Source organism: Condylura cristata, unplaced genomic scaffold (genome assembly GCF_000260355.1).
Source record: "Condylura cristata isolate star-nosed mole 26May11 unplaced genomic scaffold, ConCri1.0 scaffold00002, whole genome shotgun sequence".
Classification (NCBI taxonomy): domain Eukaryota; kingdom Metazoa; phylum Chordata; class Mammalia; order Eulipotyphla; family Talpidae; genus Condylura; species Condylura cristata.
The window spans coordinates 73,645,071-73,667,052 of NW_004567103.1; the positions used below are offsets into that span (position 1 = coordinate 73,645,071).

At 36.2% G+C, this 21,982-nt stretch overlaps 1 protein-coding gene across 2 annotated transcripts in view; it reads right to left on the reverse strand.

Moving 5' to 3' along the window:
- Window positions 1-17,911, reverse strand: part of RAB3GAP1 (RAB3 GTPase activating protein subunit 1 (catalytic)) — an 84,753-nt gene extending 66,842 nt beyond the window's left edge. For both annotated transcript variants that reach the window (XM_004674695.2, XM_004674694.2), the window contains exons 1-3: window positions 17,876-17,911; window positions 17,722-17,777; window positions 13,219-13,294 (exon numbers count right to left, since the gene is read on the reverse strand). In XM_004674695.2, coding sequence (XP_004674752.1) covers window positions 13,219-13,294; window positions 17,722-17,777; window positions 17,876-17,893 — 150 coding nt within the window. In that variant the 5' untranslated portion in view covers window positions 17,894-17,911. The remainder of the gene's footprint in view (window positions 1-13,218; window positions 13,295-17,721; window positions 17,778-17,875) is intronic.
- Window positions 17,912-21,982: the final 4,071 nt, after the last annotated feature.

The window sequence follows — 21,982 nt, forward strand, 5'->3', positions numbered from 1 at the left end:
TACCCAAAAGACACAAAAACACTGATTGAAAAAGATATCTGCAACCTCATGTTTATTGCTGCTTTATTTACAATTGCAAAAACATGGAAGCAGCCCAAATGCCCAAAAATGGATGCCTGGATTAAAAAGATATGGTACATATACACAATGGAATATTACACAGCAACCAAAAAAAAGAAACACATGTCTTTTGCAGCAACATGGATGGAGCTGGAAAAGATCATGCTTATAAGCCAGAAAGAAAAATAAAAATACCGGATGGTTTCGCTCATAACAGGAGTATAATGGACCAGGCGAGAAAATAATAAGAATAATGAAAAGCCATATACCAGAGACATTTTATGGGGGTGGAGTGGGGAACGGGATCAAAAACGATGGTGGGGAAGGAAGTGCACTGGACTATGGTGATGGCACATGGGTGACTTGGTGATGGGAAACCCACAGGGCTTACAATTGAGATTTTTTAAAAAAAGTACAAAATGATGTAAAAATAAACTTATAAAAAAAATTCATTTGGCGGGAAAACATTCGGATTACTAAATAAAAGGAGAAAAGTTACTAAGCCAAGGAAAGAAAAACAAAAAAATAAAAAAACAAAGGGTAAATAAAATGTTATAGAGAAATTACTTATTCATGCAAAGGAAAACATGACAAGTTTTGGGGATTAAAAAGGTATTGGAGTGTTAGGTGTTCTAGGGAGTAAATTAGCAAACATTTACTGAGTACATACCAAGGAGTATACAATATGTATATAATAAAAGAAATTGCAAATTAACTATTACTAATGGTACTGGGTCATACCCTTTACCTGTACATGCTAAAAAAAAAAAAAAAACACTGAATCATAGTAATAAGAGATATAATTGCCAATTTCATAAGCTATTTTTTTCTAAAAATATTTCTGTCACATTCAATGCACAAAACATGAGTTCCATGAAGTGGTAAAATTTAAATTAAATCATTACATTTAATACAACTGAATAATAATTTATGAACAGAATTATTACTTTAGAATTATGTAACAGCATGATTTGATTATAGTAGTATCTCATATAAGTGAGTACATTATTTTATTTAATCCTTCTATTTGTTTACAAAGGCTTTTATACTATTCTATTTGTTTTAGTGGCATATGTCCTTACTGAATTAATTTCCAAGTGAAACTTGTGATGCATATTGAAAATTTTAGTTATCACACTGAAAGTATATTGTACTATAATTACATGGCAAGAAAAGAATCTTTAAAAAATACAAATGAAAATAAGTAGGAAATCATAAAACAAAAACTAAAGAGAATTTTCATGTATCTCGAATTAAACTTGAAGGTATTTTTTAGATTGTAGGAGCTTTAAGGAAACAAATCATTTTTATGGCAAAAAAATGCTGAGTACTTAACTAACTTAACTATTAGTTTATATTCTACTCAAGTAAATATTATTTTCATGCCTCTGGTGACTACTTTGAGAGAAGCAATAATAACAGCAGCAGCAACAAACATTAATTGAGATGGCATAATGCCAAAAAAAGTACAAACAATAGATATGGAAGCCCAACAAAAGCAGTTTAAGTTAGGGGCTATATTCTTCATCACTATTCTGTGCAGTCTCTGAAAGAATCTCCTGCCATTTTACATTACAGTAAAAACTTTAAAACACACACAGACTAAGAAAAAATACTACAAATATGGTAAAATACAAAGGATACTATCAAAGGGAAAAATAAAAAGAAAAAAAAAACTGTAAACCTTATCTTATATAATCCTATTATGAAGAAAGTGTGCAGCTCAATGTTGCTTACATCTGATTATTGCACTTCAGTAACACTGTATTCTTTTTCATTACTAATCCATAACTATGTAGTTTCCAAACACTTTAGCTTTACAAAATCTTCAATCCTACACTACAATAATCCATAAAACACATAAACATTCTGAGAGAAAGCAGACAGAAGAACTAAATTGCTTATAATCTTTATATAAGTTCCAAGTCTGACCTACTGTTATAATTTGGGAAGTAGCTAACACAAGAGAAAACCTATCATTCAAATATATTTTATATTTGCCATATAAAGTTAAAATTCTGAGCTAAATGTCATTTCAATCTACTCAGTCTGAAAAATATAAATTCATTTCCACACAATTATAGTCACTATTTTTGTCCTAATTTCCAAAGTTAATGATTCTTCTCCCACAGATTTTTCAGGGGGTAAAAATCACTGACTAAACAGTCCTATGCCACACAGATCACACCATTCCTAAACTTGACATCTCATTAAAAAATACTTAATTTTGGGCCCTCCCTGGTGGTGCAGCGGGTTAAAGCACAGCACTGAGAAGCTAAAGCCACTTCCGCATGAGTTCGATTCCCGCCTGCACCGGAGGTGACCACATGGCGTGGCAGACCTCTCCTGACCCGCCCGCTGCTCCCCTCAGCAGTGTACCTCATAGATCTACCTGTTCTGCTCCCCACTCTGTCTTTGGTGAAGCCTCTCGCCGCCCCTGAACCTCTGGCCTGTTACCCAGTTCTGTATACACAAATAAATAAATCTTTAAAAAAAAAAATACTTAATTTTTTTGCTAACTACATATAAGAAGAATTAAAAAACATTTTTTTTTTTAATTCCTGTGCCTTTAAGTTGGCACACAGCAACACAATCTTGGTTGTATAAGTCCAAGAGTTAAATTCCAAAATCTGACTTTGAAATCTAATCTTCCCTCCATGGAATTTCACAATTACTTCAATAAGAAACCAAAAATAGAGTAAAATAGAAACAGTTTTGAAGGTAAGCATGACCTATGTGTAATCTTGCTTATACTAACTATTGGCAAAATGACCTTGAGTAAATTACTATAGGCACCCACGTCTTCGGTGTTCATAATTTGAGTAATACTTTAGTCACTGAACTTTATCTAAGGAGTAAGTAAATTAACAGGCACATTATATCACACGGTACCACTACTAATGTTTAGTAACTGCCATTTCCAGCAGAACAGAGTTTGGTATAGTAAAAATAATGGGTCAAATCAACCACTCATCAAATAAAAATTATGAAATCTTAGCCAAAACAACACAATTTTTCAACATTCTAAAAAATGATCAAAATGGAGGTAGACAGTGGGCAGATTATCCATGAAAAAGGGAAGAATATCTGATGAAATATGCATATTTGTTATCTTTTGGCTAAGTAGAGATCTCAGACTTTTTTGCATTAGGACTCTTTTACACTCTTAAAAATTACTGAGAACCTCACAAGAGGGGAAAAAAAAAAACTACAAAGATGCATGAACAGGGCTCTGTCAGGTGCCACAATGGGTTAAAGAACAACACTGAGAAGCTAGCCACAGCTCCTTCAGTGCAGTTTGGATTCAAAGCCCCCTGAGGTGGCACAGCAGACCTCTATTTCATCTGCTGCTCCCCTCAGCAGTGTACTTGTAGATCTGCCCTGTTCTGTTCCCCACTGTTTTTGGTTAATTCTCTCACAGCCCCTGACCCTCTGGCCTGACCCATTCTGTATGCAATAATAAATAAATCTTTTTAAAAATAGTAATAAGAACCAGGATCATGCTCAGTGAAATAAAGAGGAAAAAGAAAAATATCAATAGTTTCACTTACAGAAGGAATATAAGAGAATACAATAAGACATGGGGAGGGGAAAATAGTAACAATACAGAAAACAGTAAAACAAAAACAAACACAATTAGAAACCAAAGAGATGCTGCATGGGAGGGGGAAGAAGGAAGGGAAGAACTTGGGGAACTGTGGTGATGGTGAGTGGGCAAACTAGGGATGGGAACAGTTTAACATTGTTTTAAAATGAACAACAATGTAAATAGATATACAAATAAATAAAATTAATTAAAATAAATGGAACCATATGTATTAAAAGTTATATTCCCAAATGAAAATATTAACCAGAAGGGTAGAACTTAACATTTTATAAATCTCTTAATAGTAACTTTTAAAAGGGCCCTAAATTCTCTACCTATGCACTTTCAATCTTTGCATCAACTGTTCTGACTGAAATGTCTGAAAAAAACTGGCTTCACAGACATAATGTAACTGGGGAAGGAAGAGCCTTGTCAACACTGAAAAGCTCTCAAGGACCAACAGAGTTCCTCAGACAACACCATAATTGCTGACCTAAGGACATTCCAATCTAAGAACACAACTCACATCTGCAGAATGATAGAGGTTTACTGGATTTAGGCAACAGAGAACAAAGTTTAAAAATGGCAGGTATTTTTTTTTTTTTAAAGATTTATTTATTTATTTGTGCATACAGAAGTGGGGTACAGGCCAGAGGCTCAGGGGCGGTGAGAGGCTTCACCAGAGACAGAGTGGGGAACAGAACAGGCAGATCTACGAAGTACACTGCTGAGGGGAGCAGCGGGCGGGTCAGGAGAGGTCTGGCTCGCCATGTGGTCTCCTCCGGGGCAGGCGGCAGGCGGGAATCGAACTCATGCGGAAGTGGCTTCAGATTCTCAGTACTGTGCTTTAACCCGCTGCGCCACCAGGGAGGGCCAAAAATGGCAGGTATTTTTAAAACTGAATCATCAACTCTGGAATAAGCCATTGGCGGGTAAACTCCCAAATTTGCCTATAAATTCTGCCCCCAATTTTGACTAGCTGCTAAATCATCCATGTGCATTGGGGTGTCCAAGGGCCAAAGACCTAGATTGAAAGAAAGGATTTTAGCTGCTGTTACAATTGAGAAAAAGAATGGAATTTTAATCCAATTAAGTTAATTACTTGCTAGGGTTGGGGAGGAATCCACTTCAGAGGAACACAACAAAACCAATCTCTACTTTCTATTCAAAATACAAAGCCAGGGCCTCCCTGGCTGGCACAAAGTCTCAGCACTATTAAGATATCACCTGACACTGTAATATGAGTTCCATGAGTTGAGTTCAATTCTCCACCAGGAAGCTAACCAACATGGCACAGCAGGCTTGTCCTGTTGAACCCACTGGTCCTCTCAGCAGTGTATTTCAGTAAATTGACCCACCTGTTTTGCTCCCCATGCTTATCTCTAATAAATCTTCTCACACCACTCCCCAGCAACTCTGCCTATACCCCAGTTCCTATATCCATAAATAAATAAAAAATAAATCTTAATTAAAAAAAAAAATACAAGAACAGAAAACACACACAAACACTACTGGACACACACACATCAAAAAACAAGCAAAAACCCAAGAGCATGACCTTTGCTCAAATGAATATAATCAACAGAAACCAAGTCGAAGAAGACCTAGCTGCCACAACTGGCTTTAGACTATCTGTAACAAATATGTATAAGGAAAACGCTTGCAAAATAAATTTAGAGGTGACAAATTGGAATTTAGAAAAAATTGGAAATTATTTTTGAAAACGAAATAGAAATTCCAGAAATAGAATTTTTTAAAAAACTGTAAAATAGGGCCCTCCCTGGTGGTGCAGCGGGCTAAAGCACAGCACTAAGAAGCTTAAGCCACTTCTGCATGAGTTCGATTCCCGCCTGCCCTGGAGGAGATCCACATGGCGAGGCAGACCTCTCCTGACCCGCCCGCTGCTCCCCTCAGCAGTGTACTTCATTAATCTGCCTGTTCTGCTCCCCACTCTGTCTCTGGTGAATCCTCTCACCCTCCGCATCTCTGGACTGTACCCCAGTTCTGTATGAATAAATAAATAAATCTTTAAAAAAGAAAAACTGTAAAATACTTCAGGTGTGCTGAATGTCAAACTGAAGACAGCAGAAAAAAAAAGTAAATGTCTTCAAAGATAAATAGAGAAACTAATAAAGACTAAGACTCAAGGACCTAGGGAACAGCATTAAGAGGTCAAATATATAAGTCATAGAAAAAGACTAGAGATGGAAGCAAAACATACTAGAAGAAATAATCATGAAAACCTTCCCAGTCTGAGAGTATATAGCTCAGTGGTAGAACATTTGACTGTAAAACATTCCCAATTTCTGGAAAGACATGTAAACAACCCAAATGCCCAAAAGCAGGTGACTGGATTAAAAAGGTGTGGCACATATACACAATGGAGTACTACTCAGCAACCAAAAAAAAAACATGTCTTCTACAGCAACCTGGATGGAGCTGGAGAAGATCATGCTTAGTGAAATAAGCCAGAAAGAAAGGAAAAATATCTGATGGTTTTCACTCATAGCAGGAGTATAAAGGACCAGGAGAGAAAATAGTAATAATGAACAACTATATACCAGAGACATTTTACGGGGGTGGAGCAGATAATGGGATCAAAAACAGTGGGTGGAGGAAAGTACACTGGACTATCGTGATAGCCCATGGGTGATTTGGTGATGGGAAGCCCAAGGGGATTACAACTGAGAGGGGAAAAGGCACAAAATGATGTAAAAATAAACTGTTCTGTTGTTTAAAAAAAAAAAAAAAAAAACTTTCCCAATTTGATAAAAAATTATATCCAATATTAGCCTACCTAAGCAGGACAAATCCAAAAACACACTTAGCCACATGATACTTAGATGGCTTAAATACAAAGATCAAATCTTGAAAACAGCATGAAAGAAAACCATGAAAACAAAACAGGAAATTAACTTCTGATAATAAACTATAAAAAACAAGACAATGAATCTCCATCTAAAGAATTGGGGAGAAGGGGTCAGGGAGGATGGTGAAGGGCTGACCAGCAGTCAGAATTCTTCAATAAAATTATCATTTAAAAACAAAGTAAAACGTAAATATTTTTCAGATAAACAAAAAAGAAAATTTGTAGCCAGTCAAGAGTATAGCAATTTGTAAAATATATATATATATTTTTAAATTTCAAATAGAACTATTATTCAATCTAGCAATTCCCCACCTAGTTACATATCCAAAAGGATTGAAAGTAGGGACTCCAAGAGCTATTTGTACCTCTGTTCCCAGCAGCATTATTCACAATAGTAAAAAAGTAGAAAAAATCTGGTGTCCATAAGCAGATGACTGGATGAACAGTGCATGGTACAGAATGTTATTCTCTAAAATAGAATGAAATTCCAACATATTCTACAATACACATGAACCATGAACAAGTCAGAATAAAAGGAGAAATACTGTATGGTACCACTTACAAGCAGTCAGACTCATAGGAACAGATATATAACAGTAGTTACCAGGGGCTTGGAGCTGGGAAGATGTCTAACAATTGAGAAATTTCAGTTTAGGTTTAAGAAAACATGAAAATGTAAACTAAGAATTTCCTCAGTCTTTAAATGATAACTACAAAGCACTGAATATTACCCCCTTAACACTGGGAAGAAGGCAAGAATGTCTACTCTCAACAGTTCATTAAATTTTACTGAAGATTCTGGTTTGTAACAGTAAGAACAAAAAGTACAAATAGAAAAGGAAATAAAATGGTCCCTATTTGCAGGCAACATGATTATGAGTGTAGAAAATACAAAAGAATTAACAAAAAGAACATGAATCTTAATGTTTAGCCAGGCCTCAGAATACAAAGTCAACATGCAAAATGTTACAGTATGTATTTTAACATCTATAAATGAAACTTAAAACCAATCCTATTCTGGCCTTCCCTGGTGGCCTAGTGGGTTAAAGCACTGCACTGAGAAGCTAAAGCCACTTCCCCATGAGTTCGATTCCCCCCTGCCCCGGAGGTGACCTCTCCTGACCTGCCCGCTGCTCCCCTCAGCGGTGTACTTCGTCAATATGCCTGTTCTCTCCCCACTCTGTCTCTGGTGAAGCCTCTCACCGCCCCTGAGCCTCTGGCCTGTACCCCAGTTCTGTATGTACAAATAAAATAAATCTTTTAAAAAAAAAAAAACAATCCTATTCATATGTGGAGAAAAAGGAACTCTCCTGCACTGCTGGTAGGAATGCAAACTAGTACAACCACTGTGGAAAACTGTTTGGAGGTTCCTCAAACTGCTTAACATGGAGTTTCCATATGACCCAGCAATCCCACTCCTAGGTATCTACCCAAAAGACACAAAAACACTGATCCAAAAGACACTTGCACCCCCATGTTTATTGTTGCCTTATATACAATTGGAAAGACATGGGAACAGCCCAAATATCCAAAAGTGGATGACTGGATTAAAAAGATGTGGTACAGGCCCTCCCTGGTGGCGCAGCGGGTTAAAGCACAGCACTGAGAAGCTAAAGCCACTTCCGCATGAGTTCGATTCCTGCCTGCCCCGGAGGTGACCACCTGGCGTGGCAGACATCTCCTGACCCGCCCTCTGCTCCCCTCAGCAGTGTACTTCGTTGATCTACCTGTTCTGCTCCCCACTCCATCTCTGGTGAAGCCTCTCGCTGCCCCTGAGCCTCTGGCCTGTACCCCAGTTCTGTATGAACAAATAAATAAATCTTAAAAAAAAGAAAAAATGTGGTACATATACACAATTGAGCATTACTCAGCAACCAAAAAAAAGAAACACATGTCTTTTGTAGCAACATGGATGGAGCTACAGAAGATCATGCTTAGTGAAATAAGCCAGAAAGAAAAGGAAAAATACCGGATGGTTTCATTCATAGCAGGAGTGTAACAGGCCAGGCCAGGCGAGAAAGTAATAATAATGAACAGTATATACCAGAGACATGTTATGGGGGTGGGGTGGAAAATGGGATGAAGAACAGTAGGTGGAGGAAAGTGCACTGGACTCAGGTGATGGCACATAGGTGATGTGGTGATGGGAAACCCATGGGGATTACAACTGAGACGAAAAAATTCACAAAATGATATAATATACTATTTAAAAAAAAAGTAATAGGAAAGAACGGCATTATATGTGACTGGAAAGACAACCAGAGTTCAGATTATACAGAGCATGTCAGTCATAATAAGGAATCTGAAATTTATCAAAGTGCAAGTAAACAATTTCAAGTAGAATGACATGAATGAACTTAGCTTTATAAAGGCAGCTCTATATGAGAGACAAAATGAATGAACTAAGGTTGGGGGATTTATAATGGACATAGATGGGTAAATCTATGATTATTTTTGAAAGTACTTTGCTGTAAAACTCAAAAGGAAGTAGCACAAATATAAAATATTTCCCATTTCCATTAAAAAAAATCCTATTCATAATTGCACCATTCAGCAAAATATTTAGTAATAAATTTAACAGAAGATATACCAGACATCCCCCCCAAATCTATTAAAACATTCTGTGAAAAATTAGAGATAAGTTAAATAAATGGAAAGGAGTACCGGGGGTACCTCCTTGGTGGGGTGCAATGGGTTAAAGCTCAGCACTGCAAGCTAGCCACAGCAGCATTGCTTCAGCGAAAGTTAGACCCCAGCTGGAGGTGATCCACAAGGTATAGCTGATCTCTCCTGTCTAGCCCACTGCTCCCCTCAGCAGTGTACTTCCTAGACCTGCCTGTTCAGCTCCTCACTGGTCTTTAGTGAGGCCTCTCACCACCCCTGCACTTCTGGCAGGTATCCCAGTTCTGTAAGCATAATTAAATAAATCTTTTAGAAAAAGGTGTACTACATTCATGATTGAAATCTTCAAGGTTGTGAAATATCACTTCTCCATAAGGCAATTTATAAATTAAATACAATTCCAGTCATAAGCCCAGCAAAATCAAAATTTGGAACTAACAAGCTTCATGGGGAAACAATGAAAGTGAGACTGTATGTATTAACTAATTTCAGATACGTAAAGTACTTAGTGGGTTTTTTTTTTTTTTAAAGATTTATTTATTTATGCATACAGAACTGGGGTATAGGCCAGAGGTGCAGGGATGATGAGAGGCCTCACCAGAGACAGAGTGGGAGCAGAACAGGCACACCGATGAAGTACACTGCGGGGGGGAACAGCTGGTGGGTCAGGAGGGATCTGCAGCATGATGCTGATCACCTCCGGGCAGACAGGGATCGAACTCATGCGGAGGTGGCTCTAGTTTCTCAGTGCTGTGCTTTACCCCACTGCCCCACTGGGGAGCGCCCTACTTAGTGGTTTTTAACTGGGCAATTTTACCCCTTAGGGAACATTTGGCAATGTCTACACAGATTTTTAGTTACAATCAAGCAGGAAGAGGTCAGATACTACCAAATATTCCTTAACACATGAGATAGCCCCTCAACAATCTGGTCCACTATTTTGATAATGCCAAGCTACAATAAAGACAATGTGGTATTTATATCAGAACAGCCAAAGAGTTTAATGGGACAGAATACAGATTCCAGAAGGTGACCCCTTATGCAACAATTCAATGGAAAAAGTGATTTCAACAGAAACTTCTATAACAAGATATCCTTATCCAAAAAAAAAATGAACTTGTACCATCTCATACCATCTACAAATTTAGTTCAGGATGGATCACAGACCTAAATAGAAAGCTAAAAGAAAGCATAAAAGAGTATCTTTACAAGCTGGCAAAACTTAAGAAAAACTTAAACCAGAATGAATAAAAGACTCCTACTACCTAGTAAAAATTAAACTCAACTTAAAATTGGTCAAAAAACTTGAACACACCAACTTCACAAAGACGTAACACATGAAAAAGTGGCCAAAACCAATTTTTCAATTTAACACAGAAAATTAAATACAATTTAATCCCACAAACTACACACCTATTGTGATAACTAAAATTTATTAGTCTAAAACCACCAAGGTTATTAAAAATGTGAAGTTAGCCAAACTCTTACATTACTGACGTATGGGTAAAGTAACACAAAAAGCTTTACCATTTCTTTAAAAGTTAAGCAAACACCTATTATTTGATACAGTAATTCCAATACTAAGTTTTTACCCAAGAGAAATAAAACCATGTCTACAAATGATGATACAATAAGGTTCTACTTTATTCATAATAGCCAACATGTGTATCAATAAGCAAAACAAATTATAGTTATATTAATACAATAGACTTATTTAGCATTAATTAAGAAAGATATGCAACAACCTATCAAAAATATTATGTGAAAAATTCAGTCACAAAGAGTAGTTACTGCATGATACTTTATATATGATATTCTAGAGCAGGAAAAAAAAAAAAAGAACAGGACAGCAAGGGCCTGCTCTCCTAGAGGAAAGAATGTGGATTAGATGGAAAAGGACATACTGACCTTACTGGGCTAACAAATGTCCAATATCTTGAATGAGGAGTGTTAAATGTAAAGTAAACATTTAACATTTAAAGCAGGTAAGTTTTGTGTATAACAATGTATGCAAATTTTCTTCTAAAAAACAACTACTTTAGTAGTTCAGAAGTACTAAACAACTACTTAGTACTTCTGAAACAAAAAAATAGCAAAGTATCAATTGTAGAGACTAAGTGAAAAGCACATGAAGGTTTATTATACTATTTTGTTTACTTTATACAGTTTTGTGTCACTTAACTACTGCTTAGTCAACTACAAAACACAAACACAACGTTCCCAGTAGATTATAACATAATCTAGGTGTGTATTACGCTGTATCATTTAGGTTTGGGTAATTACACTTTAAGAAACTTCACAATGATGAAAGCACCTATTCATTTCTTAGAACGTATCTACATTATTATGCTATGCTGTACACTGTTTAAAATTTTCAAAAATTAAGTTTCTAAAAATAATTTCTCTTAATTTCCTCAGTGAAGGAAGATAATTGGTTACCATTATATTTCATATAAATTAAAATCTGGGCCCTCCCTGGTAGTTCAATGGGTTAAAAGCATAGCACTATGAAGCTACCCACAGCCACTAGCACAAGGCCAATTCCCAGCCAAGGAGGTGATCCACATGGCGTGGCAGACCTCTCCTGCCCAGCCCACTGACACCTGTTTCCCATTCTGTCTTTCATGGATCCTCTACCCCCACACCTCTGACCTATACCCCAGTTCTTATATGCATAAATAAATCTTTTTAAAAGATTAAAGTATTCAAGAAATTTCCTTTCTATGCTTAATAATTGCTATCCTTTACATTTTCTTTACCCTTATTTAATAGGTATAGTTCAACCTTGAAATATTAATGTTTTCTTATCTCTTAATTATAACTATTTATAGAAAAAAAGGAGAGCTCCTTTAAACTGTATTACACACTTAGCAGTATATGCTACCTACCTTGACTGTATTACTCAACTTAAAACTCTAAAACTGAATTTAGTATCTAAACTTTTAATCATATTTCCTGATTTATTACTTTTTTCCCATCATGAGAATTTATATTCAATGGCAACAGGGATCTTATCTTCACTATCTCATTAGCTGTAACATACACAGCATACATGGTAATATGTGTACATCAAATTAAAGAATGTCAGAATTCATAAATACCTATTTTAGCTATAACTTTGGTAATAAAAACAGCTGACCACTCACCTTGTTTTACTTAAATCTTACTGGCATCTATACCTATTTTTGTTATTTGTTTCGAGTGAAAAGAAAAAATGTGAGAATTTTATTTTCTCCTTATTTGATATATTCATAAAACTATTTTAATATAGTAAATCAATTTACTGTATATGTTATTGTATCTCTCAATGACATATGTCCAAGATGCAGCACTGCTTCTTCTGCTCTTGACCAAGAAGAAATTTTCAATTTCAAAATGCTTATATCACCATAAACCTAAAATCTAACAAACACTGAGAATTTAAGAGTTTCTTAGAGGAGTAAATTGCCAAGTTATAATTTATAATAAAAACAATTTCAATTCAAAGGAATTTATCTAATAAAGGAAGCGTCTACATAAACCTACAATCAAATTGATAGTTTTTCTCAATGCAGAAAATCTCAGAATAAACTCCTCAGTAACCACTAGGGGTGTGGCATATGAATAAGGAGAATTAGATTTCTACCTCAACTTGAATAATTTTCTCATTCACAAATATTCTCAAAACAATAAGAAAGGTTAAAAAGGGGGTGAGGAGAGAACAACCATGGGCTGTTTCATAAAATACAATATCAAGTAAAACTGCCGTTAATAACAAGGTAACTGTACAACCAAATTTTTTGTCAATTAAGAAAAATGTCCAAGAAATTGGTAATTACAATTTGTCTACATTCTAAGGGAAAACCCAAGAGACAAAGAAACATCAGAGAAAGAAAGAAAATCACTCACAAAGAATGACATTTTACATATAAAATTTTATTAAGACACTTCACAATTTTCTTACATATCTTTTGCCACAGATTCAAATCCATTTTATGTTCATAGGTTATACATAACTTTAAAAAACACTTAATTCACTGGGCTTAAGAACAGAAGTTTCAAAGTAAATACTCATTTAGAGACACCAGCAAACAGATCTGACCTTTTCAAGTGGCTTCCCCAAAGAATTTCCAATCAGTTTCCAGTCATTCAAGACCTCTTCAACCTTGGAAATAAACCTAGGAAGGAGGAAAAGTAAATTTTAAATATGCAACAATACATTTTTTCCTTTTGTTATACAATTTTATTAAAAGGTATTTTTTATGTCTTACCATTTTTATCAGATACTGCTCATTAGTTTAATACCATTAGTTTAATCTTGTGATATGGAGTAAAACCAGAAGTAATCTTTACCCAAAAATTCTTAGATTTTAATTTTTTTAATCTAATGCGTACCAGACAAAGGCATTCTACATTCTACCTTCTATAATATATAAATTAGGGGTTGCTAAATCGATACATTAAAATGAAAACTACATTTGGGACAGAAGTAAAAACTCACAAGCTAAAATGATAGTATAAATGTTAATTATGAAACTAACAATTTCTTTCCTGCACTCAAAATAGCTGTGCTATCTAGCTTAACTTTTCCTTTAATGATATTTAGGAATTTGTGATTACCCATTTCTCCCCTCAAGAAAATATCATGTGGGAACTTTTCTCACCAAAATAAGACAAGTTTTAAATAGCTGACAAGATCTGCAAGTATTCAATAGATTTAGTCATAAATTATGTAATCTTTAAATTTAAAGGTCAAGGTGACTTATCAAAAAGAATGAATTCTGACCAGTAACATGGTCATTATCAACAAGTGAAACTGTCAAATCTCAGCAGTACTGTTAAATACATGAAAAGGCATATTTAAAAGATTTACTAATCTATTATGCTAACTTCCTTTCAGTATGATGCAATCTATCATCAACATTGCTCTTCTAAAATACCTATATCACATTGCAAAAGTACCAGCATTAATTCTAGTCAAAATATATTCAAAGGCATCAGGTTTTTTTCTTCGGTGAGAATATAAATTAGTAGTTACATTTCTGTTGAAATCCAGTAAAGACCATAATGATAATACAGAGCTTTTGATTCAACTGAACATTATAATTAACTCATCTGTAAAATTAAAGGCTACATTAATTAACAGTAAATTTAGTTTGAAGGTTCAAAAGGCAATTATCAGTTTTGAAAATGAGTACTCTAAAACTAAACATTGATATGTTTACCAAAAAAAATTTTAATGTATATATGAACAAAATCTGCAAGCTATATAAATATGGTATGGTATAAAAAGTTACAACACACACACACAAATTACAAGGAATTTTCTTCACATATTAATAATAGCTATCTCCTGATGTATTAGGATTACAGGTAATTTTTCCTTTTTTTCCCTCTATAACAAGGCATTATTATTATAAAAACAATTTTCATTTTCACAGTAAAAAAGGAACAACTATTTTATCAGTACTACCGAAAAGTGAATTAACGACTCTATGCTGCTAAGTACTGAGATTTGATAAAAACTTGAAAACTTTATATCTGAAAGTTCTCCAGATCTTAGTCATTGTCTGACTCCTCATTCTATTCCTTTATGATAGACTTTAAAACACCAAATTTCTTTATCTTCTTGGTTATTATTTCTACTGTAGCTACAGACTTTGTATTAATACTTGACTAGTGTCTATTTCTTCCATTAGTTTATACATTCACTAAGAGTGGAAATGGTCTGTTTTGATTGACTACCACATCCCTAATGCAACCTATTGTGCTTGACAAATGGGCACTCAATATATATTTTCAATGGACAGAGACAGTTAAGAAATTCCATTTAGACGTCTAAGCTGTCTTTATGGCTTATTATGACCAGAACTTTCATTTACTATCTAAACTCAGGTGGCCTCCCTAGTAGTGCAAGAGGTTGAGACTCAGCACTACAAAACTATCCACAGAAGCTGAATGACGTACAAGTTCAATCCTTTGCCAGGGAGCTGACCCACATGGCACAGCAAACCTCTCTTCTCTAGCACTGTATTTCAGTCAGTCCATTTGTTCTTTTCCCTGAATCCTCTTACCCCCAGCCCCCTGACCGCCACACTTGGGTCCTGTACACCAGTTCTTGTATGCATAAATAAATAAATCTTTAAAGAAAAAATCTAAACTCACAGTTTAAGACTTCATAGTCTTTTTCAATTTGCAAAACGCCAGATACAATATAGATAGAAACTAGACCTACTTTGTGATAGTTCTCATAACTGTGTTAACAATTCTAAAGGGTTTTTAAGGTTCTACTTCAGGACATTTTAAATACTAAACTAGGGAAAACTGGTCGATTTCCACTCAGTACACTTACACTTCCTCACTCCCACACTCTAAACATCAAGTCACATTTTTCAATCTTCCAAAATCAAGTTGTATTTCAAATCCAACAGGTGTAAAAACTACTTTCTTTACCAGTTTTTTACTTTTATTCAGGCAAAAACTGCAGTTTCATGTTTGATTCTTTCTACTCTTGTATTTCATCAAATGTACCTATCTAAAACCTGCTTAAAATTTCATACAATCCAGTGTCTTATCTTGCTTTTTTCTCCAGATCCCTAAGTAGGATCACAGTTAAGTGCCTCACCTTCATTTTATTCCACTTCCTGAAGCAACTCTCACCACTCTGCCATTCTAAAATCCAGGGTTTCTCACTGATATTCTTTCCTGGCTCTAAGTGTATTCTCCAGATCAGCAGCATCACTTGGAAACTTGTTACAAATACAAATTTTGGGGTCCACTTCAACCAAGAATATGAAACTATGATTCTGATATACACTTCACTTTGAGAATCACTGGTTTTAAAGTCCCAAATCGAGATTCCATTAGTTATCTTTGGAAGTTGTCCATAACCAGGACCTACCTTCTTTATTAAACTTAGTTCCTTTAAACAGTTACCACAGCAAGAAAAATGTCAAAGGTTAATTTTCAGCAATCTCAGCTCATGTTGGTACTTTCTTATGCCTACTCAGCCACTGTCAAGGTCCAGCTCACTTTCTTCTCTTTTTTTATTAAATTTATAGATCTGCTTACATTGCTTGTCATTTTAAAACAATGCTTACTTTTCCCCTACCCCAATTCACCTGTGCATCTTCACCACAATCCTCCACATTCCTTCCTTCCTCTATTCTTCCCATTCCAGTCCCTTCCCCTGTAGGATCTCTGATTTATAATTGCTTGTTTTTGTTGCCTTGTTTTGTATTGTAATAATGATGCAATTTTCCCCGACTTATTTTGTTCTCTTATATTCCTCCTATAAGTGAAACCATTCAATATTTTTCTTTTTCCTTATGACTTATTTCACTGCACTTGACCCTTTCTAGCTCCGCCCATGTTGCTGCAAATGGCATGGGTTTATCTTTTTGATTGCTGAGTAGTATTCCATTGTAGATATATCTATGTTGATCTGATCATTTAATCTGGGGCATTTCGGTTGCTTCCAGGTTTTTCCTATTGTAAATAGTTCCAGCTCATTTTCTATGAAAGTATTTCCAATTGTAATCCACAACAGTTATCAATTATTTCAAGTGCCTTTTTAAATACAATTAGTACCAGCTGACTTACATTTAAGTATTTGCTCTTTTGCTTGTTTTTTAAACTTAAAAAAAATTGTTTTGTTTTCATTCCTTTCCATTGGTATAGCTCTGGACACATCATATCTACTCCATAAAGCCTTGCCAGTGTGGTTATGTATACTAACTTTGCTATTTTGGGGAGGATATGCAATGTCGAATTATTGGAGCAGGGATGTATATTTATATTTATATCCACAATTACCTCTCCCAACCTGGAATATTATAAAATGTTGCAACACGTTAACTACTGATCTCCTCACCAGGAAAACTGCGGTGTCTCTGCGATGCTGAACTCGGGCTACGGGAAAACTTCTCTTCTCTATCTAAACTATCTCTCTTCCACAAACTTTCAACTCTTTTCAGTTATGTAACCGGTTCTCTCACACTGCTATTCGAAAGAGTTTGATAAGCACTGGAAGCCTGGGCACAATACCCACTGAAATGTAACAACTTCAATCAGAGTGTTCCAAAACCACAGGCAGAGTATTTTAAAAGGTTATTCTTTTATGTGAGAATGGAGGGAGGGAGGCAAACAACAAAAAACCACCAGTACTCATGGCCAGAAGAAAAGCCCCCTCTAAAAAGTATGGGCAAGGAAGGAAGAAAAAAGCATTTGCCACGATTTCTACTGCTTAGGCTATTAAAATGAGTTAAACGGAAATAAAAACAGGAACGGAAGTAATAGCCAGGGAATTATTTCTACGTGTGGAAAACAACCAGGAAATCAAAGATCTGAAGAAAGTGATATCAGAGTAGGGAAAACAAAACTTTTCCTGGGAGCTAGAATCTCGGGTGTTTGTCTGATGGGGGCGGACCATGACATGTCAGACCCGAGAACCGGGAAAAGGTTAGCAGCTGACCAAAGAAGGAAAGCGGTGGAAACACAAGTGCTTCTGTCAGGTCTTAGTCCGCAGAAGCGGCGTCACCTGTGATCTACCTATATTGGGAAAGCTGCTGCCTAATGTCTGGGCCCAAATATGCAACTCACTCACCTTTCCCATTCCGAGGCAGTAGTGAAATCGGTGAGCTCAAATACCTCGGACTCGGGCTACGAGAAGGAGAATGAAAGAAAGGTATTAAATCCGTGGTCGCTGACGCGGAGGAGCGAGCTCACAGATACGAATAAGTAGGAAGCAAATAGCTCACCTCACTGTCGGCCGCCATCTTGAGAAGCGCCGGGGGCGGGCGCTAGGGCTGCCGGGAATTTGAGCGAGAGCGAGGGGAGGGAAAGGAGGGATGAGAGCAAACGGGGTGGAGCCTCGGTACGGCCCGCCCCCCATAGGCACGGCCCCATGAGTGATCCCGCCTGGAAAAAGCTTCTCAGGTGGAAATACTATATTTTTAAAAATGCTTTGAATTTGAAAACTTCCGGTAGAGTAATGAATTCATGAAGGAAGCAGAAGCAAGTAGGCAAAGCAAGGTAGGGACTCATGTGGTCAAGTTTTTAAAAAGTGGAATACATTCCTGCTTCTTTGATATGGGAAGGCTGTGAGCTAATACCCACCTTTCCCCAAACCCCCTTCTGAGAACTTAACACGGTTTGGTTAAGTCATGAAATATCATCATTCTGCTAGTAATCCGGTTTCTGGGAAGAGCAACATGCTGTTCAGTGAGCATATCACCTTTTAAGACGTTCAGAAACGAAAGAAGTGCCAGCTGACAGAAAATATATATATGTATATATATAATATATATATATATATATATACTGAAATATTTGCAGAGGAATTAATACCATCCAGGATGTTCTCGAAAATAATGGTAGAAATGAGGATAAAAGAAGATAAACTCTAAATGAATAATTGTTTAAACTAGTAATGGGTTCATATTATTTTTTCTACTTCTGTTAGGTCTGAAATTTTTCAAAATTGCCGGTTTAAAAAAATAATCTCCTTGAATGAGTTTTTACGACTCGTCAAAGGAATTTAAGGTAGACCTATTTCTAAAAATTAAAAATTATATCTTAAAAAATGAAAAAAATTGGGCCCAACCTGTTGGCACGGTTTGCAGCACAGCGTGAAGCTAGGGGCAGCCACTTCAGGGTGAGTTCTATCTGCAGCCAGGGAGGTGATGGGATATAGAGCCCCAGACCTCCCCTGTCACACCAGCTGCTCCTCTCAGCAATGTACTTCGCCAGGCTGTCTATTCTGCTCCCCACTCTGTCTCTGGTGAATCCTCTCACTGCCCCTGCACCACTGCACAGAAGAAGAATCAATGGTTAAATTAGAAAAATTAGGTAGAAGGTTAGAAAAATTTCGACAAAGACAGTTGTTGCTAGTACCTTGTCCGGAACTCCTCTGTCTCTTTTGAACCTTCCTTCTGGGTTTCTGTCCATTACAGTGTTGGGAGGCTGAGGGTTACTACTTTTTAAGAGGTGTTCTGCTTATACCTTCATTCATTTAGAAATATTTATGAAATGCCTACTAAAAGCATTTCATAAATATTTATGAAATGTTATGAAATATTCATATATTTATATTTATGAAATGCTATATGAAATCACTATGCTAGTCTTTAAGAAACTGAAAATTGCTGCACAAACCAAAACAAAAAAAGTGCTGTATTTGTCAGTACCATGAAGGTCAATGGTAATCTTGCCAAAAAGAAACATAGAGGAAAATTGAAGGACAAGATGGAGGCAGCCAGGTTAGGACTTACAAGGCTCCTAGACAGATGAAATATGCATGTCAGAAGTTGAAAAATCTGACCTGTCTAATGAACTAAAAGAGGACACTTAAGAGCACAGTGTTTGGAATAAAATTGGAGAAGTAGACATGGGCCAGATCATTTATGGCCTTCTAGGCCAGGGTTGGACATTGTGTAAAGCACAAGTCACTCAAAAGTTTAAGCAAGAGAAATAGGAACAGCTGAAGACATTAAAAGCATCCAGTGAGAAATGGTGTGGAGGCTTTCACTGGAACAGTCAGCAGATAAGGTGAACTGATTTGATATAGACTTGATGATGAATTAAATGCAGAGATAAGAGAAAAGTAGGTACCAAAGCTAATTTTTAGCATTCTGGCCTAAGCAACTGTGTAAGGATAATGCCATTTCTGAGATGAGCACTGGAAGCAAACTAGTGTTTGTTTTGGAAAATGTTAAGTTTGACAGGCTTATAAAATATTCAAGGGGAATTGCAAGGAGATAATTGGGACTAGAAATAGGACTCAGAAGCAAGACCCAGAGTGAAGACATAAATTTGGAAGTTTAGATGGAATTTAAAATCACAAGAATATAATTTAAGAAAAGAATATAGAAAGAAAAGAGGAGACTCAAATCAAAACCTGAAAAAATTTTTATAATGAACAAAGGAGGAGTACCCAGTGAAGTAAAGAAGAAAGGAGCATTTAGAGTAAAGGGAGGAAAACAAGAAAGAGTGTTAGCACAGAACCCAAGAGGAGAAAGCTTTAAGGTAGGAGAGGTTGATTATTTGAAGAAAGCAAGTGAGAGATTTTTATTTGACTTTATGGCAGAGAATAATAGAGAGATTGCTAATAAAGGGGCATTGAAAGAGTTGAAGTTCTTGATAAGGTGAGAACAGAGAAAATTTATACAACTGGTGGTCATACAACTCCAGGAGAAAACATTCATGCTACATTCTGAAATCTTGCTTCAGGAGTTAACCACCCACAGAAAACAACTTCTAAGAGTGTCCCTGGCCAGCACCCTTCCCCCATCTCTCATAGAATGCTTTGTGTCCCTAGACAGTACCAGGAATTCAGAACATCTATAGCAAGAGGGAATGAAAGAGGTGGTAAGGCTGATTATTTCTGAGAAGAGATGTAAGGGGGAGAGGAAGGGGGGGAGGGGAGAAGTTAAATACAAACATAGGGAAACAGGTACATATAAAAGGGAAAGTTACTTGTTACCTTAACATTTTAAGATTTCCACTAAGTGAAATAAAGTCAAACAAATCCATGTTCCATGTTCATCCATTCATTAAATATATGACTTTGGACTTTAAATTACTAAACTCTAAACCTTAGTTTTTCATTAACAATGTATAAGACTGTAATACCTCTTATTACAGAGAATTGTGGCAAAGATTAATTACATGTATCTATTTGTATGCAGAGTGAGCACAATGTTCTGGCATGCAGTTGGTGATCAATTATTACAGTAGCATTTATAATAAGTATACTATAAAAACCATAAGATGCTACTCACATGTAAGGCATTATTTTTTTTTCCTCCTTGCTAACCATGAAATTTAAGTACAAACTTAAAAAATCACAAACAAAATGGCCCTCCCTGGTGGCGCAGTGGGTTAAAGCACTGCACTGAAAAGCTAAAGCCACTTCCGCATGAGTTCAATTCCCGCCTGCCCCAGAGTTGACCACATGGCGTGGCAGACCACTCCTGACCCACCCACTGCTCCCCTCAGCAGTGTACTTCGTCCATCTGCCTGTTCTGCTCCCCACTCTGTCTCTGGTGAAGCCTCTCGCCGCTCCTGAGCCTCTGGCCTGTACCCCAGTTCTGTATGCACAAATAAATAAATCTTAAAAAAAAAATCACAAACAAAAAAATCACAAAGACTTCTCTTCATGAAGTTAAATTTCATAAATTGTATGAAACAACCTTACCAGGTTGCTAGGCAAAGTTTTAATTCAAGATATTTTTGGCTCCTTGTCTTTTCCCTGGAGAAACTTTTAAAATAAGTTATTTGTTAAAGCAAAGTGTGAAACCGGGATGCTAATGATGTAAAGTACCCAAGGGAAATACACTTTTATAGATTTTCACTGGTTCACAAAGCAGAAAAGATTTTGTTTCTTCAGTATTAAGAGCTATTTTGCTATTTAAAAGTGAGGGCTTTTCCATGCAAGCATGTTTCCTCTTTGGCATAATTTTCAGTTATTTCAAGGTGTTACCAATAATGGCCACAGGGAAAATTTTGACGCTTAGGCAATTTAAGAGATTAGAAGCCTGGAAAAAATCACCCTTGGTTTAGTCCTCAGAGGAACTGGGGCCATAACAGTTTAATTAGGTCTCAGTGAGAGAACAAACATTGTTTGTGAAAGGAGCAACAACAACGTGCTGGCTTTTGTGCAGGGAGAATCAAGAATTTTCTAAGATGTTGTCTTGAGAACACCCGCAATAGAAGATTCATCTGGAAGAAGAAGACATGCTATAAGAACAGGAAATTCTTCAGATAAAAAGGCTTTAAGTCAGAATTATTGGACACCATTAATTTATTCGTTCAGTAATATTTCTCAAGTATTTACTGTGAGGTCTCTGTACCCAGTCCCAATGAAG